General features: G+C 41.9%; 1 protein-coding gene across 1 annotated transcript; it reads left to right on the top strand.

Annotated features, from left to right (window-relative positions):
• Nucleotides 1-20,645: 20,645 nt before the first annotated feature.
• LOC142607722 (RNA-binding NOB1-like protein) lies at nucleotides 20,646-23,752 on the top strand. The gene is made up of 5 exons (XM_075779319.1): nucleotides 20,646-21,109; nucleotides 21,297-22,368; nucleotides 22,658-22,826; nucleotides 23,187-23,306; nucleotides 23,413-23,752. Exons 1-5 carry the CDS (start codon nucleotides 20,740-20,742, stop codon nucleotides 23,554-23,556), a joined length of 1,875 nt encoding a protein of 624 aa, XP_075635434.1. The 5' UTR covers nucleotides 20,646-20,739; the 3' UTR covers nucleotides 23,557-23,752.
• The last annotated feature ends 399 nt before the right edge of the window (nucleotides 23,753-24,151 follow it).

Genomic DNA, 24,151 nt, shown 5'->3' with positions numbered 1-24,151 from the left:
GATACGTCCCGACAGCCACCGGCAACGTGATGGTGCCCACAGGTTGCACCTTCATTCCTCCGAATCCCACCAACGGAGAGTTCACTGGTCGAAGCCGATCTCGTCCTAGCTTCATTTGTTGGAACGCGGGGTAGTAGAGAATGTCTGCAGAGCTGCCATTGTCAATCAATACCCTCCTGGTCGTGTAGTCAGAGATGAGTAGTGTAATGACTATCGCGTCATCGTGTGGGTGGTGAATTCGTCCTGCCTCCTCGTCCGTGAAAGTAACAGCCTGTTGGTCTACCTCCGTCGTTCTAGGAGGTCGTCCAGACTGTTGGATGTTCTGCACCACCCTCAGGTATGTCTTCCTTGATTTGGACGATTGTACCGCCGAGCTTCCTCCCATAATTACCCTTATTTCTCCTAGTGGGGGGCGTGATGATTCTTCCATCTTGGCCTTCATTTTCTCATCTCTCTGGTCTCGTCCAAGGAAGTTCCTCAATTTTCCCTGTCTAATGAGATTTTCTATCTGCTGCTTCAAGTCAAAGCACTCGTCCGTATCATGCCCATGGTCCCTATGAAAACGGCAGTACTTGCTCCTATTGCGCTTGTTGGGGTCTCCCTTCAATTTGTCCGGCCACTTCAAGGACGGATCATCCTTGATCTGCATAAGAACCTGCTCTAATGGCATAGTCAGGGGCGTGTATTGCTGATTCCTTGCAGAGGAACTGGCCTTCTTACCATCCTTATCTTTTCTCTCGTCTACCCGAACCTTCTTCGGACGAGGTCCTTGGTCCTGGTAGCGATGGTGGCCCCCTTCCGAGCGCTCTGCCCTTTTTCTCTTCTTGGCTATGATGGCGTCTTCAGCATTCATAAAATTCTGGGCCGAATGGACAAGCTCGGCCATAGTCTGTGGTTCCTGCTCGTAGAGCTTATGAATAAACAAGTCAGAATTGACCCCATTGTGGAAAGCGGCCAGCAATAGCTTGTCATCCATCTCGTCCACCGTCAAGGCTTCTCTGTTAAACCGGGTGATAAAAGATCGCAAACTCTCATTGTCCCCTTGCTCTATGGTCAGTAGGCTAGAGGAGGATCGCTTGTGACGCTGTCCCCCAATGAAGTTGTTGACAAACAGCTTACTCAGTTCTTCAAATGATCCCACTAAGTTTGGGGGAATCTTGCTGAACCACACTCGCGCTGGTCCCTTGAGTGTGGTGGGAAAAGCTCTGCACATGATCTCGTCTGGGACCCCTTGCAGGTGCATGGTCGTCTTGAAAGTTGCAATGTGATCGCAGGGGTCGCGATTTCCATCGTACGAGTCTAGAGAAGGCATTTTGAACTTCGGGGGTAGAGGGTGACTGTTGACGGAGGCTGAAAAAGGGGAGTCCGTTCGGTGGACCATATCATCTACTGGGTTTGCTCGCCTCATGTTTTCCCTCATTTCATCCATGGCTTTTCTCATCTGGTCCATTTCTTTTTCCAAGTGCGGCACCCTTCTTGAAGCGGTACCCCTTGTTTGATCTTCGGACTCTACATTCTCCCCTCCTCCTTCCTGACTTGGGGCTCTTCCCTCAATGTGTCCTTGACGCTGCCTCCTGAAGTTGATCTCCTTATTCAATTCCTGGTTCTGACGCGTCAGTTCTGCCATAGCAGCCGCCATGGATTGTATGTGCTGCATAGAAGGCGGTGGCATGACAGGTGCTGATCTGCGATCACGAAGGGGATTGCTGGAAGCATCCCTACTCTCCTGGTGGCCTGGGCTAGTAGCCCTTGATCTTGTTCGAACCATTCAACCTTTTGTCTGGGATAGAATAACAAGTTTACTTCTTTTCCCACAGACGGCGCCAACTGATGATGCCAAGAAAATCAGTAGGCTGGATGCTTCGGACTTGAAAGGACTACTGGATCTTTCTACGGCCTGAAAAAGAAAGAAAAGCGTATCAAAGGCGACCGGGGCTGCCGGCCAAAAATCCTCCGATGGCAAAGTTAGTTTTTTCCTCTAAGTTATTCGAATTCCAACTTTTTTGGAGTGAAAACTGAACATACCTTGGGTTTGTCTGAAACAGCCTTTATATAGTGTTATCATAGGCGGTTACCAAAATTGGAACTTCTCCTGGCTTCAAGGAGAGATAGAAATCAAACGTAACTTGCATAACCGTCTGGAAGTTATGCTCTTGTTTCACAACGGATACCTGGCGGTTACGCGTGGGATAAGGGATTATCATATCTCATTTGGAGATTTTCCTAAGTGTGACACCCTCGTCCTTGAGTTCCTCAGTTGGGCGTGCTTTGTTTCACGCGAGGGGGCTGCCTCGTCTAACGGGTGAATTTGCTCAAGACGAGGATGTCGACACTCTGGACGAGTGCATCACTCTGATGGTGCGTACTTCGTCTTGAGCTCTTCTTCCCTGGACGAGGCACTTGTAGGTAAGTTACTGAGGGTGTTTATGGTAGTAGGTGGGCTATGGACGACCTGTATGGACGACTTGGAGATGGGCTATATTATTCCCCTATCAACATTTATTGTAGAAAAAATGTGGTGCAGTATTACTCCTGTCTAGCTAGTTTTTGTTATAATCCTTTTGTGTAGCATGTATAGAAAACTATCTGAATTTAACATTTATTGTAAAGAAAAGATGTTGTAGTCTTACCCCTGTCTAGCTAATTCTTATTATAATCCCTTTGTTTTGCAAGTTAGAGAGAGAAACACTTCTTTTGGAAAAAAAAGTCAACGTATAATATATAATAGCTAAGATGTTAATTTTTGGAAGTGGTATCGCATACAGATTAGTATTTCAATTATGGGTTTTGGTAGTTAGAAGTTAGCGCCTAATAGTTAATAATTTGAAATTTTTTGATTTTTTTTAAACCAATCCCTTAAAAAAGTTTTAGTAGTTTTTAAATCACGTTAATAAATTATCTATCTATTCAATTTTTTTAAATCATGTTAATAAAAATTTACTGATAAAACTATTATTAGTAAACATTTATTACGCTTATCTATTTAGCTTTGTTGCCAAATTTATATAAACTCTTTTATTTATTTTTCTTTTTTTGAAGAATATAACACAACCAAAAACCTATAAACAACAATTTACATTCAATATAAAGAATATAATCAAACTTATTCATAATTTAAAATTAATAAATTAACACAAATTATAAATTAAGATATAAATTTAGAAAAAAAATAAAGAATAAACCTGTTTGTTTTCTCTATCACTTTAACTTTGAGAACTGAAAGTGTGAGTATGTAACTAAAACCTGAACCAATTATTATAGAAGAGAATAAATGAATACAAAAGTTTAATATTATGAATTGGGTTAAAACATATACGATAAGTTTTTATTAATTTTTTTGAAGTTGAAGAAATATAGCTTAAACAAAATGAAAAAATAATAACGAAGAAAGAATGCATACCTGTCATGAGATTTAGGCATTTACATATTGGAATAAAATTCACTTCAAAAATGATATATATATATATATATATATATATATATATATATATATATAGGTAGAGTTTCATTTGATATAGAATTTAAATCCAATTGGAATTATGATTTCTAATCAATTTGTTTGTTGCTATCTCATAAATCCCATTAAAAGTGGAATAAAAGAAAGGTCATATGAATAGAAAGAAACAGAAAACATTTTTTTATGGAAAAAATGAAACTTTTCTTTTATAGGCAAAAAAAAAAAAAAAACTTTTTTTTTTTTAGAAGAACAAACATTTATTTATATATATATGATGATGCCAAGAAAATCAGTAGGCTGGATGCTTCGGACTTGAAAGGACTACTGGATCTTTCTACGGCCTGAAAAAGAAAGAAAAGCGTATCAAAGGCGACCGGGGCTGCCGGCCAAAAATCCTCCGATGGCAAAGTTAGTTTTTTCCTCTAAGTTATTCGAATTCCAACTTTTTTGGAGTGAAAACTGAACATACCTTGGGTTTGTCTGAAACAGCCTTTATATAGTGTTATCATAGGCGGTTACCAAAATTGGAACTTCTCCTGGCTTCAAGGAGAGATAGAAATCAAACGTAACTTGCATAACCGTCTGGAAGTTATGCTCTTGTTTCACAACGGATACCTGGCGGTTACGCGTGGGATAAGGGATTATCATATCTCATTTGGAGATTTTCCTAAGTGTGACACCCTCGTCCTTGAGTTCCTCAGTTGGGCGTGCTTTGTTTCACGCGAGGGGGCTGCCTCGTCTAACGGGTGAATTTGCTCAAGACGAGGATGTCGACACTCTGGACGAGTGCATCACTCTGATGGTGCGTACTTCGTCTTGAGCTCTTCTTCCCTGGACGAGGCACTTGTAGGTAAGTTACTGAGGGTGTTTATGGTAGTAGGTGGGCTATGGACGACCTGTATGGACGACTTGGAGATGGGCTATATTATTCCCCTATCAATATATATATACTTTTTTTTAAGAAGAAAGAGAAGGTGTTTACTTTAAAGTTAAATATTTACTACCTTATTTACAATTATTTTTACCTTTATCCAAAAACACCTTTGGTAAATTTGTATGAACAAAAATTATCTAAAAAAAAGGTCACATGTGAAGAGGAAGATTTAGTTGTTGAATACGTTACTTTTTTTTTTTACAGGTATTATGTTGTTTTTTTTTTTTTACACAGAGTAATATAATTTAAATTTAAAAAAGGGAATAGATGAAGATTCTTGTTTTTTTTTGTTTTTTATGTGACTGTGTTTTTTTTTTTTTTTTTACACGTAGTAATATAATTTAAATAAAAAAATTAGATAAAGAGTTTGAATTATAATTGTAAGGACCAAAAACTCATAAAACCAGCTTAAAAACGTTACTGCTCCTTTATTCACTTAAAAGTCCTCATACAATACATTTGGTAGGGAGGGTTCAACAACAAAAAGCCCTTTTCTATAATGTTCCGACTCTTATTTATACTATTTGCTCTTTTCATCATGGCCCTACACCTCACAATCTACTATGTTTTTCCTTCTGACACCTGTCTGTCGGTAATGGAGCAGAGCTCTAGCTTTGCGTTCAACACTGTTCAGGTCATATCCACATTAATGCAACGGATTGATCTGGTATTTTCCAATTAATGCGGCCAGAATGGTTGTTGCCGGGCATTTAATGCATCCCTCTAACTTAGCCTACCACCTTCGGATATTTGTAACCCTTATGTCAGCAACGCCCATGCCACCTCATCTTCGGGTATTTTCAGGTAACTTCCCTTACTCCTTTGCTCCATCTTACCTACTGCATTTCGGTCTTCCTCTCTTCGGGTCTTCGGGTTCTTGGGTCCTCGGAACCTCACAATAATCAAATTAAACAAATTTATCAACTTATAAATTATAATAATAAAAAAGAATTAGATGAAGAGTTTGGATTGTAATCAAATTAAAATTTTTATCAATTTAAAAATTATAGGAGAAGAATATAAGTACCAACAAATTTTATATTTATTTTTTTAAAATTCTAAAAAAATTTATGCAATTTAGTGCAGCCACTTGACACAACCACGGCTTCTAAGCCCAACTTTTATTATATAGTATATGATATGATATTATGGCATATGCATAAAAAAATTAGTTTAACTTGTATGAGATTTATGACTGATTATTTAAGTACCAATATTACTACTCGCAAAGAATCTACTACTATTGAAGTTAACTTCAGTTGGTAAAGATTTTTGGTTGTTAAATACAAGACTTGAGTTTGAATACTGACTACACCAAAACCAATTGGTACATTAACTTGATGACAAAAGGTAATTTTTATAGAAAGCACATCAAAAATTCAAATCTATTGTATTCATAATATATATTAGTTCATGTTGATGGGAAAATATTATTAAACTGGTATTGTTAAGCCTTAATAAAAACTTATTTTTCCTTTCGTTGTGAAAAAATAAAGTACCTTTGTAGAGTGTGTCATTTTATAATAGCCAAAAAGAGACATTTGTAATGTTAGGGTCACTTAAACCCGCCTTGCCTTGCGTATCAAATGGGGCAGGCACAATGGCTAATTCCCCCCCCCCCCCACCCCCACCCCGAAACAAGTTCAAGGGTGGGTATTAGGGGCCCCATCCATACACCAACTCAGTGCCGGCTCAATGGGTGAGCCAAATAGGAAACTGCCTAAGGGTTCCAATGAAAAATTGCCCCTAAATTTTTATCAATAGAGATATTCTTGTACCAATGGAAGTATTAATTAAGTCTTAAATATTCACCAATAAATAAAAAGTAGTTGTTTTTTATCAAAGAAAAACCAGTTAAAGAAAAATATTTTCATTGGATGGGTCAATCAATTAATCTCTCACATATATATGTTAAAAGAACTCCTTAATCTTACACTAGTAAATAAGTTTATACTCAAATTCTATTTAGAAATATCAAATATATAACTTTATTAAACTTTGCAATCATAATTTTTTAGTATTTGGTTACTTTATTCAATAAATAGTGTTTATTTTAGCTGTATAGTCATTGAGTAATGCGATGGGTTCATTTTTATTTGTAATTTTTTTTTCTAAAAAAATAGATTTTTAATGAAAAAAATTAAAGTTAAATAAATATTTTATTAATATTCAAAGTATAAAAATAGATCTTACTTAAAGTTGCCGTCTTAGGCCCCACAATACCTTGGGCCGGCCCTGCACCAACTTGATTATATTATATATATATATATATATATATATATATTTTTTTTTTTTTTAGTTTTTTTTAAGGCATATATGTGTGTGTGAGTGCGCGCGTACGTGTATGTTAATTAGTCTTTATGATTTGAAGTGTCGTATTATTTACTTTAGGTTTTAAGAATTGATTTTTTTTAATTACTGTTTTATTTTTGTTGGTTTTTTTTAATACTTGATTAGTTGGATTATAATGCTTTGAGAATTTGGTGTAATATTAAAACTTAATTTTTTTTTAATGTAGGGAATATTATGTAATCAATTTTTAATAAATATTATATATATATTGTGGGGGGTAAAAAGATCCTGATGGGAACGTGGGCCTTTTGGGCCGTGTTAAGGAAGGCCGACCTGACCCTGGGTTTGGAAGTTGTTAATACTATGGGTCGGCCCATGCGCCGAGGGTCCGAGGACTCAGCCGAGGGTCCGAGGACTCAGCCGAGGGTGAACTTATCCTCGGACTGACACCAGAGAACCCGGGACTTCATGGTACAGGTTAGGGAATGACACGGTCAAGACCAATGGTTAAAAGGGGTGAACCCTTGAATGCCCCAGAAGCACCAGTGTTGAAGAAATGACAAAGACAAAGGCTGCTACCTCCACATTAAAGACCCTGCACCTACCACCCTGGCCGCATTAATGGGGAGGTGACACTTGAACAGTGGAAGGGAAACTTCTAGTTACTGTTCAAAGGCACTAAGAAAAGAAATATCTATACTAAGGGAGGAGTTGAGGGCAACACGTGTATAAAGTATTAAGAAGAAGAGTATTTAAGGGAGGACCTAGAACAGAAAGAGGGACGGAACTGTTTGTAACCTAAAAAGAAAAAAGACAAAGAGAGAGAGATAATATAAGAACAGCTCTCGGCTTACGTCCGAGGAGACCTATTTACATTACTCTTTTTTGTTTCCTAATACGGCAATCTTTAGTTTGTCATTTAATCTTCACTCACTTCTAACCTGGGTTTCAAGCCCACTCTTTACAAATTTTCATTGTTTAAGGCTCATTGGGCACGAGCCCATGCTTGTTCTTGGGTCCAGTGCAATTGTGCACTTACAATTGGCGCCGTACGTGGGAAATCTAGTCTGGAAGTAGTAGAGATATTATGGCGAGGCTTAGGCTCTCACCATGCGAGTCACAAGGATCACAATCGGAAGATCATTTCGAACGTCTTGAACGTCATAGGGATCGTGAGGGAAGCGTCCATACGAATACCCGGGGGATAGCCATACTCGAGGGGGTAGCACTACCTACGATGAGGGCTCTAAATCCATGCGAAGGAAATTAATCGTTTGAAGAAGAAGTTACGCCGTGCTAAACGTAAGGTTTCTCCGTCCTCGTCTAGTTCTTCCTCGGAGAAGGATAGGGGGGTTGGCTACGGTTCAAGGTCATATTCCCCCGCTAGCGCAACATCCTCCGGCGGGGAGGACGACCAATCAACTCGCGGACGTAAGAAGCTTCGTTCTAGGGGCTTAGGCAACGATACCATGAGTAGAGCGTTGCACCAACTCTCTAAATCTCCGTTTTCGCGGAGGATTGAGAGGGAAGGCTTCCCGGGAGGTTCACCCGGCCCACCTTTACCATCTACAATGGCCGGACTGATCCGGTGGAACACGTGAGCCACTTCAACCAAAGGATGGCGGTGCACTCCCATAACGAGACTTTGATGTGTAAAGTCTTCCCCTCCCGGCTTGGGACTGTGGCTATGAGATGGTTTAACGGTCTCGAATCGGGGTCTGTGGGCTCGTTTGGGGAGTTAACTAGGGCATTTGCTTCGCGCTTCATCACGTGTAGCGAGTCCCTCGGCCATTGGATTCGCTGCTATCCATGGTCATGAAGGAGGGGAGACACTGAAAGCATACTCCGACAGATATTGGGAGATGTTTAATGAAATAGATGGCGACTTTGATGAGGTGGCGCTTAATACCTTTAAGGTAGGCCTCCCTACTGATCACGACCTAAGAAAGTCTTTGACGAAAAAGCCCGTCCGCAGCGTACGCCGTCTTATGGATCGTATCGACGAATATAAAAGGGTAGAGGAAGACCAGCAGCAAGGAAAAGGAAAGGAGAAGGTTATCCCGCAGGAGAGAAGGGATTTCAGGTCAGACAGATATCACAACAACAAGCCAAGGAGGGATTACTTCGGACAATCCGGCTCGGCAGCACCCCAGGTTGTAAATACTGTGTTCCGAGAACCAGTGCATCAGTTATTAGAAAAAGTTCGTAAAGAGCCCTTTTTCAGATGGCCCGGCAAGATGGCAGGGGACCCTGCGAGAAGAAATCAAAACCTTTTCTGTCAGTACCATCAGGATGTGGGTCATATTACTGAGAACTGTCGGACCCTGTGGAACCATCTGGAGCAACTCGTCGGTGAGGGAAAGTTAAAGCAGCACTTGTGTCAGCCCACTGGGCAAGTAAGCCAAGTTGGTTCAAACAACCAGAGGAACAGTTCATCTCGGCCAGCATTGGGAACAATTAATGTTATCTTCGCTGCACCTGGTAGGACCGGTTCAGGTCCCACTAGGATTATGGCGGTTTCTCATCCGCGAGCCGAGGATGTCGGTAGCAGGCCGAAGAGATTAAGGAGCACCTTACCTGTCTTGGGTTTCTCCGAGGAGGATAAGGTAGGGACTATCCAGCCCCATAACGATGCTCTTGTCGTTACCCTCAGAATAGGCAACTATGATGTGAGAAGGGTGATGATAGATCAGGGCAGCGGTGCAGATATCATGTACCCTGATCTATTTAAGGGGTTAAGGTTGGAGTTGGAAGATTTAACTCCTTATGACTCACCCCTTATCAGCTTTGAAGGGAGAGCCGTTATGCCAAAAGGACAGATCCGTTTACCCGTTCAATCTGGCACAGAAACGGTTGAAGTAGATTTCATTGTGGTTGACGCGTACTCTCCATATACAGCCATCCTCGCCAGACCATGGCTGCATGCTCTGGGAGCCGTCTCCTCTACCTTGCATGTTAAGGTTAAATTCCCCTCGGGGGAACACGTTGAGGAGATCCTCGGCAGCCAGGTAGTGGCCAGGCAATGCATATCGGCGGCAGTACTTCGTCAGTCAGAAATCGAGTTATCAACCTTGCCCATCCAGGAGTCATAGCAATTAACAGCTCCGGAGGCACCTGGAGCGATGACAGAAGATGAGGCGGTTTGCGAGGAGTTAGAGAAGTTTGTAATAGCAGATGATCCAGAGAGATTCTTCCAAGTTGGCATACTTTTGCCATACCAAGAGAAGATGGAGTTGTTAAAATTCCTAAAGGACAATATAGATGTCTTTGCGTGGGACCCTTATGAGGCTCCAGGCGTGGATCCGAGCTTTATTTGTCATCGTTTAAACGTCAATCCGGCCATTGTTCCGAGGAGGCAGCCACCTCGGCGATCTTCCCGAGAACATTCTGAGGCTGTGAAGGAAGAGGTTCTTAAACTCAAAAGGGCGGGGGCTATCAAAGAAGTTTTCTACCCTGAATGGTTGGCTCATACTGTTGTCGTTAAGAAGAAGAACGGCAGGTGGAGAGTGTGTGTAGATTTTGCGATCCGAACAAGGCCTGTCCTAAAGATTCGTTCCCAATGCCACGGATTGATCAACTGGTAGATGCTACTTGTTGGACATCCTCGGATGAGTTTCTTGGACGCCTTCCGGGGTTACCACCAAATTCCCTTGGCGTTAGAGGATCGGGAGAAAAGCGCTTTCATTACTCCAACCGGGAACTATCATTATAAGGTCATGCCATTTGGGTTAAAAAATGCGGGGCTACTTACCAAAGAATGATGACCCGAATGTTTGAACGACAGGGGGAAAACCATAGAAGTATACGTGGATGATATGGTGGTGAAGAGTAAGACGGTACCTTCGCACATGACGGATTTGGCCGACACCTTCCAAATGCGAGGAAGTATAAGTTGCGCCTTAACGCTTCCAAGTGTTCTTTTGGCGTGGGATCCGGAAAGTTCCTAGGGTATATGATCACTCATAGGGGCATAGAGGTGAACCCGGTGCGAGGTTAAGGCTATTCGAATTTGCGGCCGCCTCGGAACCCAAAAGATATTCAAAAATTGACCGGAATGATTCTTTGCGTTGAACGGATTTATTTCTCGGTCGGTGGCCGGTGCCGTCCTTTCTTTCAGTTGCTGAACAAGTGGAAATGATTTCAATGGACCGAGGATTGTGAGTCAGCTTTCCAACAGCTTAAGCGATATCTATCTCGGCCACCCATTTTATCTCGCCCTGAGGTGGACGAGGTGTTATTCGCTTATCTGGCCGTGGCTATTCATGCGGTGAGTCTAGTCCTTATAAGGAATGAAAATGGGGTGCAGAGGCCGATCTACTATGTTAGTAAGTCCTTGAATGAAGCCGAGGTGCGCTATTTGCCCTTGGAAAAAGCACTTCTGGCTGTAGTCCACGCCACGCGCAAACTTCCTCATTATTTCCAATCTCATACTGTGGTTGTTTTGACCCAGTTGCCTCTCAATTTGTGTTGCGTAGTGCGATTATTCGGCAAGGTGGCGAAATGGGGAACCATTTTGGGAGCCTTTGATGTTAAATACGGAGCCTCGCACATCGGTGAAGGGACGGGTCCTCGCAGATTTGGTGGCGAGTTCTGCGGAACCATTGATAGAAGAAACTTCAAAAGAAACACACATGGGTGGAAAATCAGTTGGTGTGATCACAGATGTATCACCCTCGGTTTGGAGAGTTCACGTGGATGGGGCTGTTAATCAAAGAGGGTCTGGTGTTGGGCTTGTTCTAGTGTCCCCTGAAGGGATTGTCTTTGAAAAATCTTTGAGATTGGCCTTCTCGGCTACTAATAATGAGGCCGAGTATGAAGCAGTCTTGGTAGGCATGCAAATGGTACATAAGATGGGTGGCAAAGAAATCCATGTGTTCTCGGACTCTCGATTAGTGGTCGGCCAAGTCATGGGGACCATGGAGGCTAGAGACCCCGAATGCAAGAATATTTGGCCCGGGTTAAACGTCGGCGGCTGAATTCGACTCATTTGCCTTAGCTCATGTCTCTAGGAGTGGAAACACTCATGCGGATTCTTTGGCTACATTGGCCACATCCTCGGCTCAAGGTCTACCAAGGGTGATTCTCGTTGAGGATGCGATAGAACCTTCTCTTATAGCGCTAACGCACCTCGCATCCATTTAATAAGGCCTGGTCCTAGTTGGATGGATTCGATCATATCTTTTCTCAAAAATGACATCCTTCCCGAAGACAAAGTTGAAGCGAGAAAAGGTGCGTCGAAAGGCGCCACGCTTCGGTTGTCAGAGGATCGAAGCTATACAAACGATCCTTTTCGGGACCGTATTTGTTGTGTGTACACCACTGAATCAACGAGAATCGTTCTTTGGAGGAATTGCATGAAGGAATTTGTGGGAGTCATGCGGGGAAGGTCCTTAGCCCATAGAGCCACGACTCGGGGTTATTGGTGGCCTAATATGCGAGAGGGAGGCTCGGGATTATGCCGAGAAAGTGTGATCGGTGTCGGAGGTTCGCCCCTAATATCCACCAACCTGGAGGGGTTCTTAATCCCTGTCTAGCCCTTGGCCCTTCGCACAATGGGGCTTGGACATTGTAGGGCCATTCCGAGAGGCTGCGGGAAACAAAAGATGGCTGCTTGTAGGGACGGACTACTTCACTAAATGGGTCGAAGGCGAGCCCTTAGCCAATATCCGAGATGTTGATTCCAAGAGGTTTATTTGGAAGAATATTGTTACTAGATTTGGTATACCACATACTCTTATCTCGGACAATGGCGTTCAATTTGACGACAACGCCTTTAGGCGATGCTTGTAGTGACATGGGCATCACAAACGGATACTCTACCCGGCTTATCCTCGAGGAAATGGACGGGCCGAGGCCGTTAACAAGGTCATTGTCAACGGGCTCAAGAAGAGGTTGGATGATGCGAAAGGCGGATGGGTGGAAGAGCTCCCTCATGTCCTGTGGACGTATCGGACCACTCCGCGCGGGTCCCTTTGGAGAAACGCCATTCTCTATGGCTTATGGAGCCGAGGCGGTGATACCATTGGAGTCTGGATTTCCTACTCTAAAGACAAGTTCTTTTAGTCCGAGAGAATAACAAGGAACTTCTAGAGAGAAATCTTGATTTACTTGAAGAACGGCGTGAGGCGGCTATGGTCCAAATGGCTTATTATCGGCGAAGCTAAAACAAGGACATGATGCCCACGTGAAACTAAGGCCACTTGCGCACAGTGATCTTGTATTAAGGAAAGTTGTAGGCACTTCTAAGAACCCAGCATGGGGTAAGCTAGGACCTAACTGGGAAGGCCCCTACCGCATTGTTTCAATAGCAGGCGTAGGGTCGTATAGGTTAGTTGACCTGGATGAACGAGTTGTACCACGTCCATGGAATGTAAATAATCTTCGAAGGTATTATTATTAATCAAATAAGCTTTCGTCAATTAATGTTTCAAAGTTATGGCTGGCTCTCATACTTGAAGTTGCTGTTCTAAAGAATCAAACAGAAACTTGGTTAAGTGTAGTCCTCGGACGACAAACCTTGTGGAAATTGATGTCTTATCATTTGTTAAACAGAACCTTAGTTATGCCGGGTCTTCGGACCTCCTACTTTGGGAAAATTAACATGTGAAGTTATTGTTTTAAAGAATCAAACAGAAACTTGGTTAAGTGTAGTCCTCGGACCACAAACCTTGTGGAAATTGATGTCTTATCATTTGTTAAACAGAACCTTAGTTATGCCGGGTCTTCGGACCTCCTACTTTGGGAAAATTAACATGTGAAGTTATTGTTTTAAAGAATCAAACAGAAACTTGGTTAAGTGTAGTCCTCGGACCACAAACCTTGTGGAAATTGATGTCTTATCATTTGTTAAACAGAACCTTAGTTATGCCGGGTCTTCGGACCTCCTACTTTGGGAAAATTAACATGTGAAGTTATTGTTTTAAAGAATCAAACAGAAACTTGGTTAAGTGTAGTCCTCGGACCACAAACCTTGTGGAAATTGATGTCTTATCATTTGTTAAACAGAACCTTAGTTATGCCGGGTCTTCGGACCTCCTACTTTGGGAAAATTAACGTTTGAAATTACTGTTCTAAAGAATCAAACAGAAACTTAGTTAAGTGTAGTCCTCGGACGACAAACCTTGTGGAAATTGATGTCTTATCATTTGTTAAACAGAACCTTAGTTATGCCGGGTCTTCGGACCTCCTACTTTGGGAAAATTAACATGTGAAGTTATTGTTTTAAAGAATCAAACAGAAAATTGGTTAAGTACGGTCCTCGGACCACAAACCTTGTGAAAATTGATGTCTTGTCATTTGTTAAACAGAAGCTTAGTTATGCCGGGTCCTCGGACCTCCTACTTTGGGAAAACTAACGTTTACAGTTAAACGAAAGATTGCTTAAGATTTGTCTTCGGACTATGACTTTGCTTAAAGTTAACTTCTGATTGTGTCTGCATGTTAATACCTTATTGTTTATTAACTTGGATCTTAAGGTTTATATCTTTAAGTATTGAGTGAATTTGTGTGAGGAATGGTCCTCGGATCTTACATCCTACTAGAAACAATGTTATGCATTATAAAGGCTTAATCGTTGTATGAGGTCCTCTTTCCTTTTTTATCAAGGCATTGTTCAAGCGTGTTAACTATGTCACCTCGTATTAAATCTTTAGTAATATACGCATGATTATGTGGAAGTTACGATTGTGCAATCCTTGGAGTTAAATTTTTATACTCTGAGAAACTTTTGATATGACTTAATGGGAAACTTTTGTAATAAGTACAATAAAAGGAATAGAGTAAAAGCAGACACAATCCAAGTGAAAAGCAAACGAAATTGTTCTTTATTAATCAAATTGAATATACATTACAATAGATAAGTTCAAAAAAAAAAAAACAGAAAAGAATGGAAAAAGAGAAGCCCTAAGCTAAGTCCTAAGCTGTTGGAGGAGGATCTTGCTGAGAGGTGCTAGTGCCCTCGGTCTTTCTCAACTCCAGCTCAAAAGGAGTCATAATCTGCTTTCCTTTATCCACTGTCGTTGTTGAAAGGACGATGGGTTCCACTGTACGCTCAAGTCCTTCTCTGCATCCCCTCCTCCTTCCTTCTCTTTATTGGAACCGAAGGTTACGTAGGATCGAGGAATTTCTTTGTGGGACCATCAGAGGTAGGGCAGGAAGAGTTGTCTCGGGGGTAGGAGTAGCAGCAGGAGCCTCTTCAATCTCCTGTATTTCTAGGGGAAGCCAAACGTTCTCGGACTTCCTCAAATCCGAAGATTGAGGAACCCCTGCTACGTTTAGAGCTTCCCCCCATACTTTTTGACAGTATTCGCGGCATAAAGCCGCGAACTCCTCTGTCAGCTGCTCCTCGGTGGTGGCTACCCCTTCATCCAAACTTGCACGCTTGGCAGCTTGGAGAGAGAGTTGGAAGGAATTGGCTTCTTCTTTCATCAGCGCTAGTTGCTTCTTAAGATCCGAGCACTCCCTTTGAGCTTGGGAGAGCTCTTCATTTCTTTCCTTAAGGAGTTTGCGCTGTCCTTCTATCTGGGTCTTCATGGTCTTCAAGTTTGACTCGACCCCATTCTTCTCTCTCCTCAGCTCTGCTACCTCCGAGGTCAGCTTCTCGTTCTCGGCAAGGGCTGTACCTAAGGTACTCTCAGTCTCCAACCTAGTTTCGAGATCAGCCACGGCTACTTTCCGAGCGTCTTCAATAAACTTTTCAGCTACAAAGACCTCTGAATAGCACAGTAAAAAAGCATGATGGAGTTAGGAATAACAAAAACTAATTTACTTATAAATATTGTTAAAAGGAGGAACACTTACCAGCGCTAAGTCTCTTTTTAGAGAGAGGAATAGTTGTGGTTGGCCCATCTTTTCCAAGGTCTCCATGTCCTTGGGCGGCGAAGAGGGCGTTCTAGGACCTCGGCCGGGTGGTGGGCGTGGCCTTGTTGAGCTGCCCTTATGCGGAGCGGGGAGATAGGAGCGCCGTCCGGCCTTAGATCGGGGGACCAAGTGGCCGGTGCTCGGTGCACTGCTGGCCTCGTCCCGATTTCCCCGAGTTCAGGCGAACGGGATCTACCCTTGCCCTTATCCGGCTTCGGCGATGGGCGGGGAGTTGTTGGCGTGGTTTCTTGGGCTCTTTATTAGTCGTCCCCTCATCATCCCCTTTCCTCTTCTTCTTGGGATCCTCGGCTAGCAGTTTGGGCTCAGCTGGAGGAGGAGGAGGAGGTAAAATTGGGAGAACTTGGGACGTCCCCTTTTTCTTCTTCTCTGCAACTTTGGCAGCCCTATTAGTGAGAAGACCCTCCATTCGTCCCATGTTTTCTACGGATTCGTCCTCGGGAAGGGCAACTACGAACCCTGCAATTCCAGAGGCCTCGGTTGCTTCTTCTTCCTCGTCGGAAAGCACTACAAACTGGTTCCCGCGAGGTCTCTCGGTGTCTTCGAGATGGAATTGATCTATCTCGTCGTCAAGGGTGTGTGAAGAAGACACCTGCTCTTCTCTGGAATGACGGTGTTTGTGCGTGCACGGCAAGGGGGACTGCTGCTATCGCTCGGTTGTACAGAATGGTGTTAGGAGCGTCCGGGAGGTCACGGTCGTCCAGAAAATGGCGCCGAGCTACGTTGATCCTCTTCCGTCTTCGGTCGCCTGCAATAATGGCGTCCTCGATCTCTTGGAAGTCTTTGGAAAGGGGAGTGTATCCGAGAATGAGGTGAGCCGCCCGAAGTTGTAAGTCTTCGCTAACGAACACCTCGGAGCGAAGTACTCGGTTTAAATCGGCAACGTTACAGTGACTCAGACGAGGACGCACGTGCTGCTTATCTGCAAAAAAGACGTCAAAACAAACAAACCTGATTAGATTCACACAAATATTTAACAAGTTTAAGTAAATACAAATACGCATTTCTGTGTGTGTGTTAGGAGAAGTTGTGTTGTGGGGAGATTAATCCTACGGCGTCGCACCTGGATCCCCCCACTGAACTGGGCAGTGAAAGCCATCGTGCCAGTTCCCAGACACGATCAAGTAGTCGTCCTTCATGCCTTTGTTTGATTTGGGCAGACAGGAGATTAGCCTAACGGTGCTAGACTGAGATTTCATATAATAACCTACTTTAGAAAGTTTGTGGGACTCATATAGGAACACAACATCGTGCCGTGTGAGGTTTAAACTCATCTGCTCGTTTAGAGCATCTACACTACCTAGAACTCTAAAAACGTTTGGAAGGCATTGGTCGGGACACAACCTGTGGTTGCGAAGATACTCCCTCATTACGGGTTTCATTGGAAGGGTCATCCCACCCTCTATGAAGGCTATCATAGGGATGATAACCTCTCCCTCTTTCCTAGAACCGGCCACGGCTGTTGCCGGGCAGTATTCTAACCCTACGTCGCTGGGAATATGGTATTTGGCTCTAAAGCCTTCCATCCCAGCGGCGGTATCAACTAGACACTTGAATTTTCCCATTAACAGAGAGACGATAGACTAAACTTTAAAAGGGAGAGTGTTTGTATTGGTAGCCGAGGACAAATATTGAGGAGAAAAGGTTTAGAATAGGAGTAAGAACTTACAAGGTCGAAGATGTGCAAATCTCCACGGTTTTCTGCAGAGTAATGTATGATGGCTGATGTCTTGATGGGATTACCCCCTGAGGAATTAAATGAAGGCGCGGGTTCCGAAGCGTCACGACGTGCGAAAAGGCGGCCTCGAAATTATGTACGTCCCGCCTAAAATTTCGTGGAGTAATGAGAACCGTTGGATGCCCATCTCACCGTTGAACGTGGGAGACAAAGAGCAACTTACAGTAATAAATGCGCGCATTTTCGAAAATAAAACCGCCAAGTGTCATCTTCTGGGACGCAAAACGATTTCCACACGTGCCATTACTTATAAAGTGTGTAGAGCAGGTTCTCGTCGGATCAAAACCCTATTTTTCTCCTCGGACGTTGAAAATTAGAGTTTTGAGGGGCTATTGTGGGGGGTAAAAAGATCCTGATGGGAACGTGGGCCTTTTGGGCCGTGTTAAGGAAGGCCGACGACCACAGGTTTGGAAGTTGTTAATACTATGGGTCGGCCCATGCGCCGAGGGTCGAGGACTCGGCGAGGGTGAACTTATCCTCGGACGACACCGGAGAACCGGGACTTCATGGTACGGGTTAGGGAATGACACGGTCAAGACCAATGGTTAAAAGGGGTGAACCCTTGAATGCCCCGAAGCACCGGTGTTGAAGAAATGACAAAGACAAAGGCTGCTACCTCCACATTAAAGACCCTGCACCTACCACCCTGGCCGCATTAATGGGGAGGTGACACTTGAACAGTGGAAGGGAAACTTCTAGTTACTGTTCAAAGGCACTAAGAAAAGAAATATCTATACTAAGGGAGGAGTTGAGGGCAACACGTGTATAAAGTATTAAGAAGAAGAGTATTTAAGGGAGGACCTAGAACAGAAAGAGGGACGGAACTGTTTGTAACCTAAAAAGAAAAAAGACAAAGAGAGAGAGATAATATAAGAACAGCTCTCGGCTTACGTCCGAGGAGACCTATTTACATTACTCTTTGCTGTTTCCTAATACTGGCAATCTTTAGTTTGTCATTTAATCTTCACTCACTTCTAACCTGGGTTTCAAGCCCACTCTTTACAAATTTTCATTGTTTAAGGCTCATTGGGCCTGAGCCCATAACTGTTCTTGGGTCCAGGTGCAATTGTGCACTTACATATATATATATATATAGAGAGAGAGAGAGAGAGAGAGAGAGAGAGAGAGATCTAACTGTTAAAGTAAAAAGGCCAAAAACCCATCCCAAAATGGGAGTAGGTTGAGATTCGAGGGAATATGTCTTGCTGCTATCCCTTCAGCCACATGCTACGCTTGGTGACCATATTATCTATATGGAATAATGCTACATGCACAATAAAATTGATAATTTTTTCACACTTATTGAGTTGGAAAGCTTTCATTTGTTCTCATTGGGTTCACCATTTATATCATTTTTTTACCTATCACTAACAATCAACTGTATCAACAAATGTCAAATTTTTTGTGTCCCTAAACATTTTCTATTACCGTCATACAACCTTACATACTTGCAAGTTGCAACACCCTTACAAATTTCTCAAATAACTTAAAATTTAACTTTTCACTACTTGTGTGGCATGCTATGATTGACTAGTGGCTGCCAATTAAACAATAACTTGCTCATGCTCATTAACTCATTGCAATTACAATAAGTCTAGAGATTCAACAACATTTATAACAAATTTTACAATTATCTAAGGTGAAAAAGTTATTAGCGGATAGAAAAACAATGTTAGTAGTGGGACCATACGACTATCAATAATAACCTACAAACCTAGTAGGTGTGAAATTTATTATGAAAACTGTTGGTGTAACATTGTTGTTGTAATTAAATTTAGGAAAATTTTAATGGATGCTGTGAGGACCCCAAGATCCGAGGACCCAAAGATCTGAAGACCCGAGGACATAATGAAAGGCATAAGGAGTAGAGGAGAATAAAAGTCACTTTCCCGAGGATGAAGTAGGATGGCCGGGCAAAGGACGAAAGGTAGATTTATGATATATGGGGTATATTGCAAATATCTGGGTGGGGGCTGTATAACTATGAACGTTGCATTGAATGTTCTGCACCAACCATTCTGGCCGCATTGAATAGGGAGTACCAGCTTTATCCGTTGCATTAATGTAGAAATGACTTGAACAGTACAAAACACAGAGTTAAAGCTTCTCTCCATTACCGACTACAAGGGAATGGACAAATGTCAGTAGAAGGGGTGGAGTAGATGGGGTGGAGTAGATGGAGAGGTGTAGGGCTGAGATAGTAAGGGCAAAGGGTATAAATAAGAGAGGAGAGACACAGGAGGGGGAAGTCTAAAGCTTTGTTGTTGCTACCCTCTTTACAAATTCATTGTTTTAGGATCTTTAGTCATAAAACGTTGTGGTGGTTGCTAAGTCTTTTACGTGATTTTTGGTCCTTAAAGATGCCCTAAGAGAATTGGCTTAGGAAGTATTCGTAGAAACTTTTTATTAAAAAAGAAAAAAAGTAATTGATTTTTTTTTTCTAGAAACATTAAATTAAATAATGTGAATCAGCTAGAGAATTTAAGTATTTCCCTTAAGAAATTGTATTGTACATAAGTTTGATCTAAAAAATAAAAAAGAGATTAGTTAGGTAAAGAAAATTTTCAATTGGCACACTTATATATAAGTTGTAACGTATCCTAAAAAGTTCATTCAAAAAACTTTGAATCATGTAATATAAATAAGAAATTAAAACTATTCCCCCTTTGTGAAATTAAATATTTCCTCTATCATTTGATAGTTGATTCTATGACCATGTCTATGAAACGTGTGCATAGATAGCAACAAAATTATTACTGCGTTAATTCCTGACTTAATGTGGGTAAGTTAGATAATCTGTCTCCTTCACCATTAAATTAAGTAAATTGAAGAGATAAAAAGAGAGATCAAACTCCTATTAAGGAAAAAAAATGTTTCCAATTTGTGGTTAAACATTTATATATATAAGCGCTCCGTTTGTTTCAATGAAAAACTTTGTGTAAAGATAATTTTTCATATTTTATAGTGTTTGGTAGCATAAAAAAAGATGAGTCAAAGGAAAACTATCTTTGGTCAACTTAAAAAGTATGGTTTATTTTTAGAGATTGTTTTCCATTAAATTTTTTTAGAAAACAACTATATCTTATAGCAAGCTAAATAAAGAAAGTTAGGAGGTTGTTTTTCAACTAATTTAAAGTTGCTACCAAACATTAGAAAATAAGATAGTTTTATAAAAAATACTTCTTTGAAAATAACTCGGTTTCTAGAAAACGTCATTGCTGAAACAAACAGAGCGTTAAACGTTGATGAAAGATGAGTGGAAATTTTTTACTGTTGGAAGTCAAAAGTAAAAGCAAAAGCAAACTTTACCTTGATTTATAGAGACTAGAGCGGGCTTAGTTGGTTTATTTTGTATAAACTAGGCCCAGAGTTGGTTTGCCCTCATATTCTTTCTCGCCTCCTTCTCTTCTTTCTCCGCCTCCCTATCTCTTTTCTCCGCCCATGGAGGACAACACAACCCCAACAGCTCCAGCTCCAGCTCCAATGTGGAGCAGCATAGTGAAGAAGAGCCAACCACCGCCTCCAAAGCCCAGCCCCGAAACCCCTTCATCAACCGGTGGAGTCTTCGTCGTCGACAACTCCAACTCCAACTCCAACTCCACCACAAAGGGCATAGCGGTGGCCGTAGTCGATGCCAACGCCTTAATCGAAGGAGGCGATAAACTCACCCGCAGTTGTGCCGCCGACAAGTTGGTCACCGTCCCTGAGGTCATGGCCGAGGTTCGTGACCCTGCCTCCCGTCACCGCCTCTCCTTCCTTCTCCCTTCCTCCCTGCACTCCATGGACCCCTCCCCCGACTCCCTCAACAAAGGTATTTCTTCTTCTTTACTTTCCCAGAAAATAAATAATCGTTTTCTCGAGAAACTAACTAGTTTCTTACGATTTGAAATGTTGATCTTAATCTAGCTGAGTACTAATATTTTAATCTAGACAACTAGACATATATTTGAAAATTAATCTCGAATTAGAAGAATGATAGTCTCTGATTATTATGACAGTTATAAAGTTTGCGAGGGCGACGGGTGACTTACAGACGCTATCAGATGTTGATTTAAAATTGATTGCATTGACTTATACATTGGAGGCTCAGATTCATGGGACCAAACATATTAGGGAATGTCCTCCACCTGTCCATGTGGTCAATGCGAAAAGATTACCTGAGAAGGAATTGCCAGGCTGGGGTTCCAATGTGCCCAATTTGGGAGAATGGGAAGCATTAGAACGTGCATCGCTTGGGGATGGGGATGGTGGTATGTCGAATTCCAATTCGAGAATCCTACCTTTGCAGGACTTGAACTTGAATGTTGTGGATGATAAGGAGTCGGAGGTTGGTTCTGAGAATCAAGAGGGTGAGGTGGAAGGTGGTGGTGTAAGTGGGGTGAGGCCTAGGAGATTTTTGCCAAAGAAGAAAGAGGTAACGATTGAAGGGAAGAAGATGGTTGCGAGTGGCGTTGATGCGTCTCAAGGAGAGTTTGATGAGGATGCTGGTGATTGGATGCCTGCTGTTAGTCGAAGTACTCATAGACGGTTTCTTAGAAGGAAAGCTAGGCGTGAGCATTATGAGGCGATGGCTGAAAAGGATGCTCAAGAGGATGCTGAAAAAAATAGGGATAGCAATGTTGTTGAAGATGGTAGAAGCTTGGAAAATGAGATGAAGGAGGGGGAGAATGGTGATGAAAGTTTATCTACGATTTTGGAACAAATGAGGTTGGAAGAAGAAGAAGAAGACACGTCAAATGAGCTGGACATATCTTCTGAGAGGCTTGGATCCAGCAATCCTGAATTAGCAGGGGCTTCGTTTGAGAGCAATGAAGCTGAGGTAGATGGTGAAGATGAGGTTGATATGGTTAATGAAGGATTGGATCATGTGGAGATGTCAAGCCAGGCCGATGAAAGTGTTGATGCATCCTATGCTGATGATGGTAGTAGTGAGCAAAGCTGGATGCTGAGATCGTTGTCTGAGTCCAGTGTGGCCTGTGTAACTAGTGACTTCGCAATGCAAAATGTTCTTCTACAGATGGGTTTACGCTTGCTGGCACCTGGAGGAATGCAGATACGACAGCTGCACAGGTATATATTTCATATACACTTCATTGGGTGATTACTAGTTAGTGTTATCTTTTGCATTTTGTTGTATTTATTTTCCTCTCATCCATCCCCTATTTTTGGGTAAAAAACGTAGAAATTATGTGCATTGCTTCATATTAAGTGATGGAAACTGTCTTAATATGCTTCATCTGGATTGTTGGTCTGAGTGGTGTATACTGTTATCCTTTTTCTCGACCAGAAAATCTGTTTTTATCTCAATGAAATTTTTACACCATATATATGCTTATTGTTGACAGTTCTGTCCTTCCAGGTGGATTCTGAAATGCCATGCATGCTATACAGTGACTGCTGAGATTGGGAGGATTTTTTGCCCAAAGTGTGGAAATGGTGGCACTTTACGCAAGGTAGCTGTTACAGTTGGTGAAAATGGAGTTGTTTTAGCAGATCGTCGGCCACGGATTAGATTGCGTGGCACTAAAGTAAGTATATCCAAATGTGCGACTCACAGGAATTATTATGCTTCTAATTGTAGCTTAATTCTGTCAGTTTCTAACTAGCAAACACTTGTTCTATACAAGTGTAGTGTTCTCTATCTTGTTCCTACCATTTGATTGTTGTGTACTTTGTCTTATTATCACTGCTTCCTGCCATTTGGTTACAGAAACTATCCCCTCCTTACTGGTTCCTACCTATTATGATGAAAATATTAATACATTATAGAGGATAAGTATTTTTTGGATTTGTTTGGTGGATATTTCATTCTCAAGGCTTTTTAGAATCCAGATTGGAGCTTTACTGGCTATTTGCATGCATGTGTTTTGACATTTGCCCCTCTGCAGTTTTCACTGCCTTTACCCCAGGGTGGAAGGGAGGCCATAACCAAGAACCTCATCTTGCGTGAAGATCAACTCCCACAAAAGTTTCTTCATCCCAAGACAAAGAAGAAAATGAATAAGCAGGTTTGTTTTGGTTTGTGTACCTGCTGATTCTTGTATTTTTAATTTTTCGTTTTTTTGGAGATCATGTCTTAATCATAACTGAGACTACTGTATATTTGATTCTCAGGGAGACGACATCTACACTGCAGATGACTTTGGCCGCCATGTTGATAAAAGAGCCCCCCTGCAGCCTCCTGTAAGAAAGGCATTAGCAGTTTTCAGTGGAAAGAGGAATCCTAATGACAACCATTTTTCTCGTTCTAAGCATTAGTTGGTTAACTGAAATTTTGTTCTCGCTGTTTTCTTGGAAAATGTATCAAAACTGGTTTTGATATTTAAAAGTTTAATGCCACCAAAGTGGTGAAAGCTTTGTCGTGTTGAGTGAGACCTCTAGTGAACTGTCACCTATGATTACTATGTTCTATAGATATTTTGCTTAAAATGTGAGCACAGTTTTGGTCAGGTTTTACCTTTTATGTTTCTTTCTTTATCTTCTTTTACCCCTCATGCTAGATTGCAGAAAGGGATTGCAATCATTGCATACCAATTGCAGTATTGTTCTCATAGGCCAAGATCTGGAAGTATGTTCAAAATTTGTAATATCAAACTAGGTACTGGGTTCCCATATAAATGGATGGTCATATGCTGCGAACCTTCCAAATCTATTGGCCCTAGATTTCGATTTGATCAAAGATGCGTTTTCATAAGTTCTAATCATGGTCTGCCTAACAAGCTAGTCGTACCTCAGGGTATCTTAATGAGAATTTGATGAAATAATAACCAGAACAAAAAAATGAAGAAGTCGGTTATTTTGCTGTAGTGTGAGCACAGTTTTTCTCATGTATAACAACATTCCAGTTTTCGTT

This window comes from Castanea sativa, chromosome 8 (genome assembly GCF_040712315.1).
Source record: "Castanea sativa cultivar Marrone di Chiusa Pesio chromosome 8, ASM4071231v1".
Lineage (NCBI taxonomy): Eukaryota > Viridiplantae > Streptophyta > Magnoliopsida > Fagales > Fagaceae > Castanea > Castanea sativa.
The sequence above is the reverse complement of the archived record's forward strand: the minus strand, read 5'-3'. Positions and strand labels throughout refer to the sequence as shown.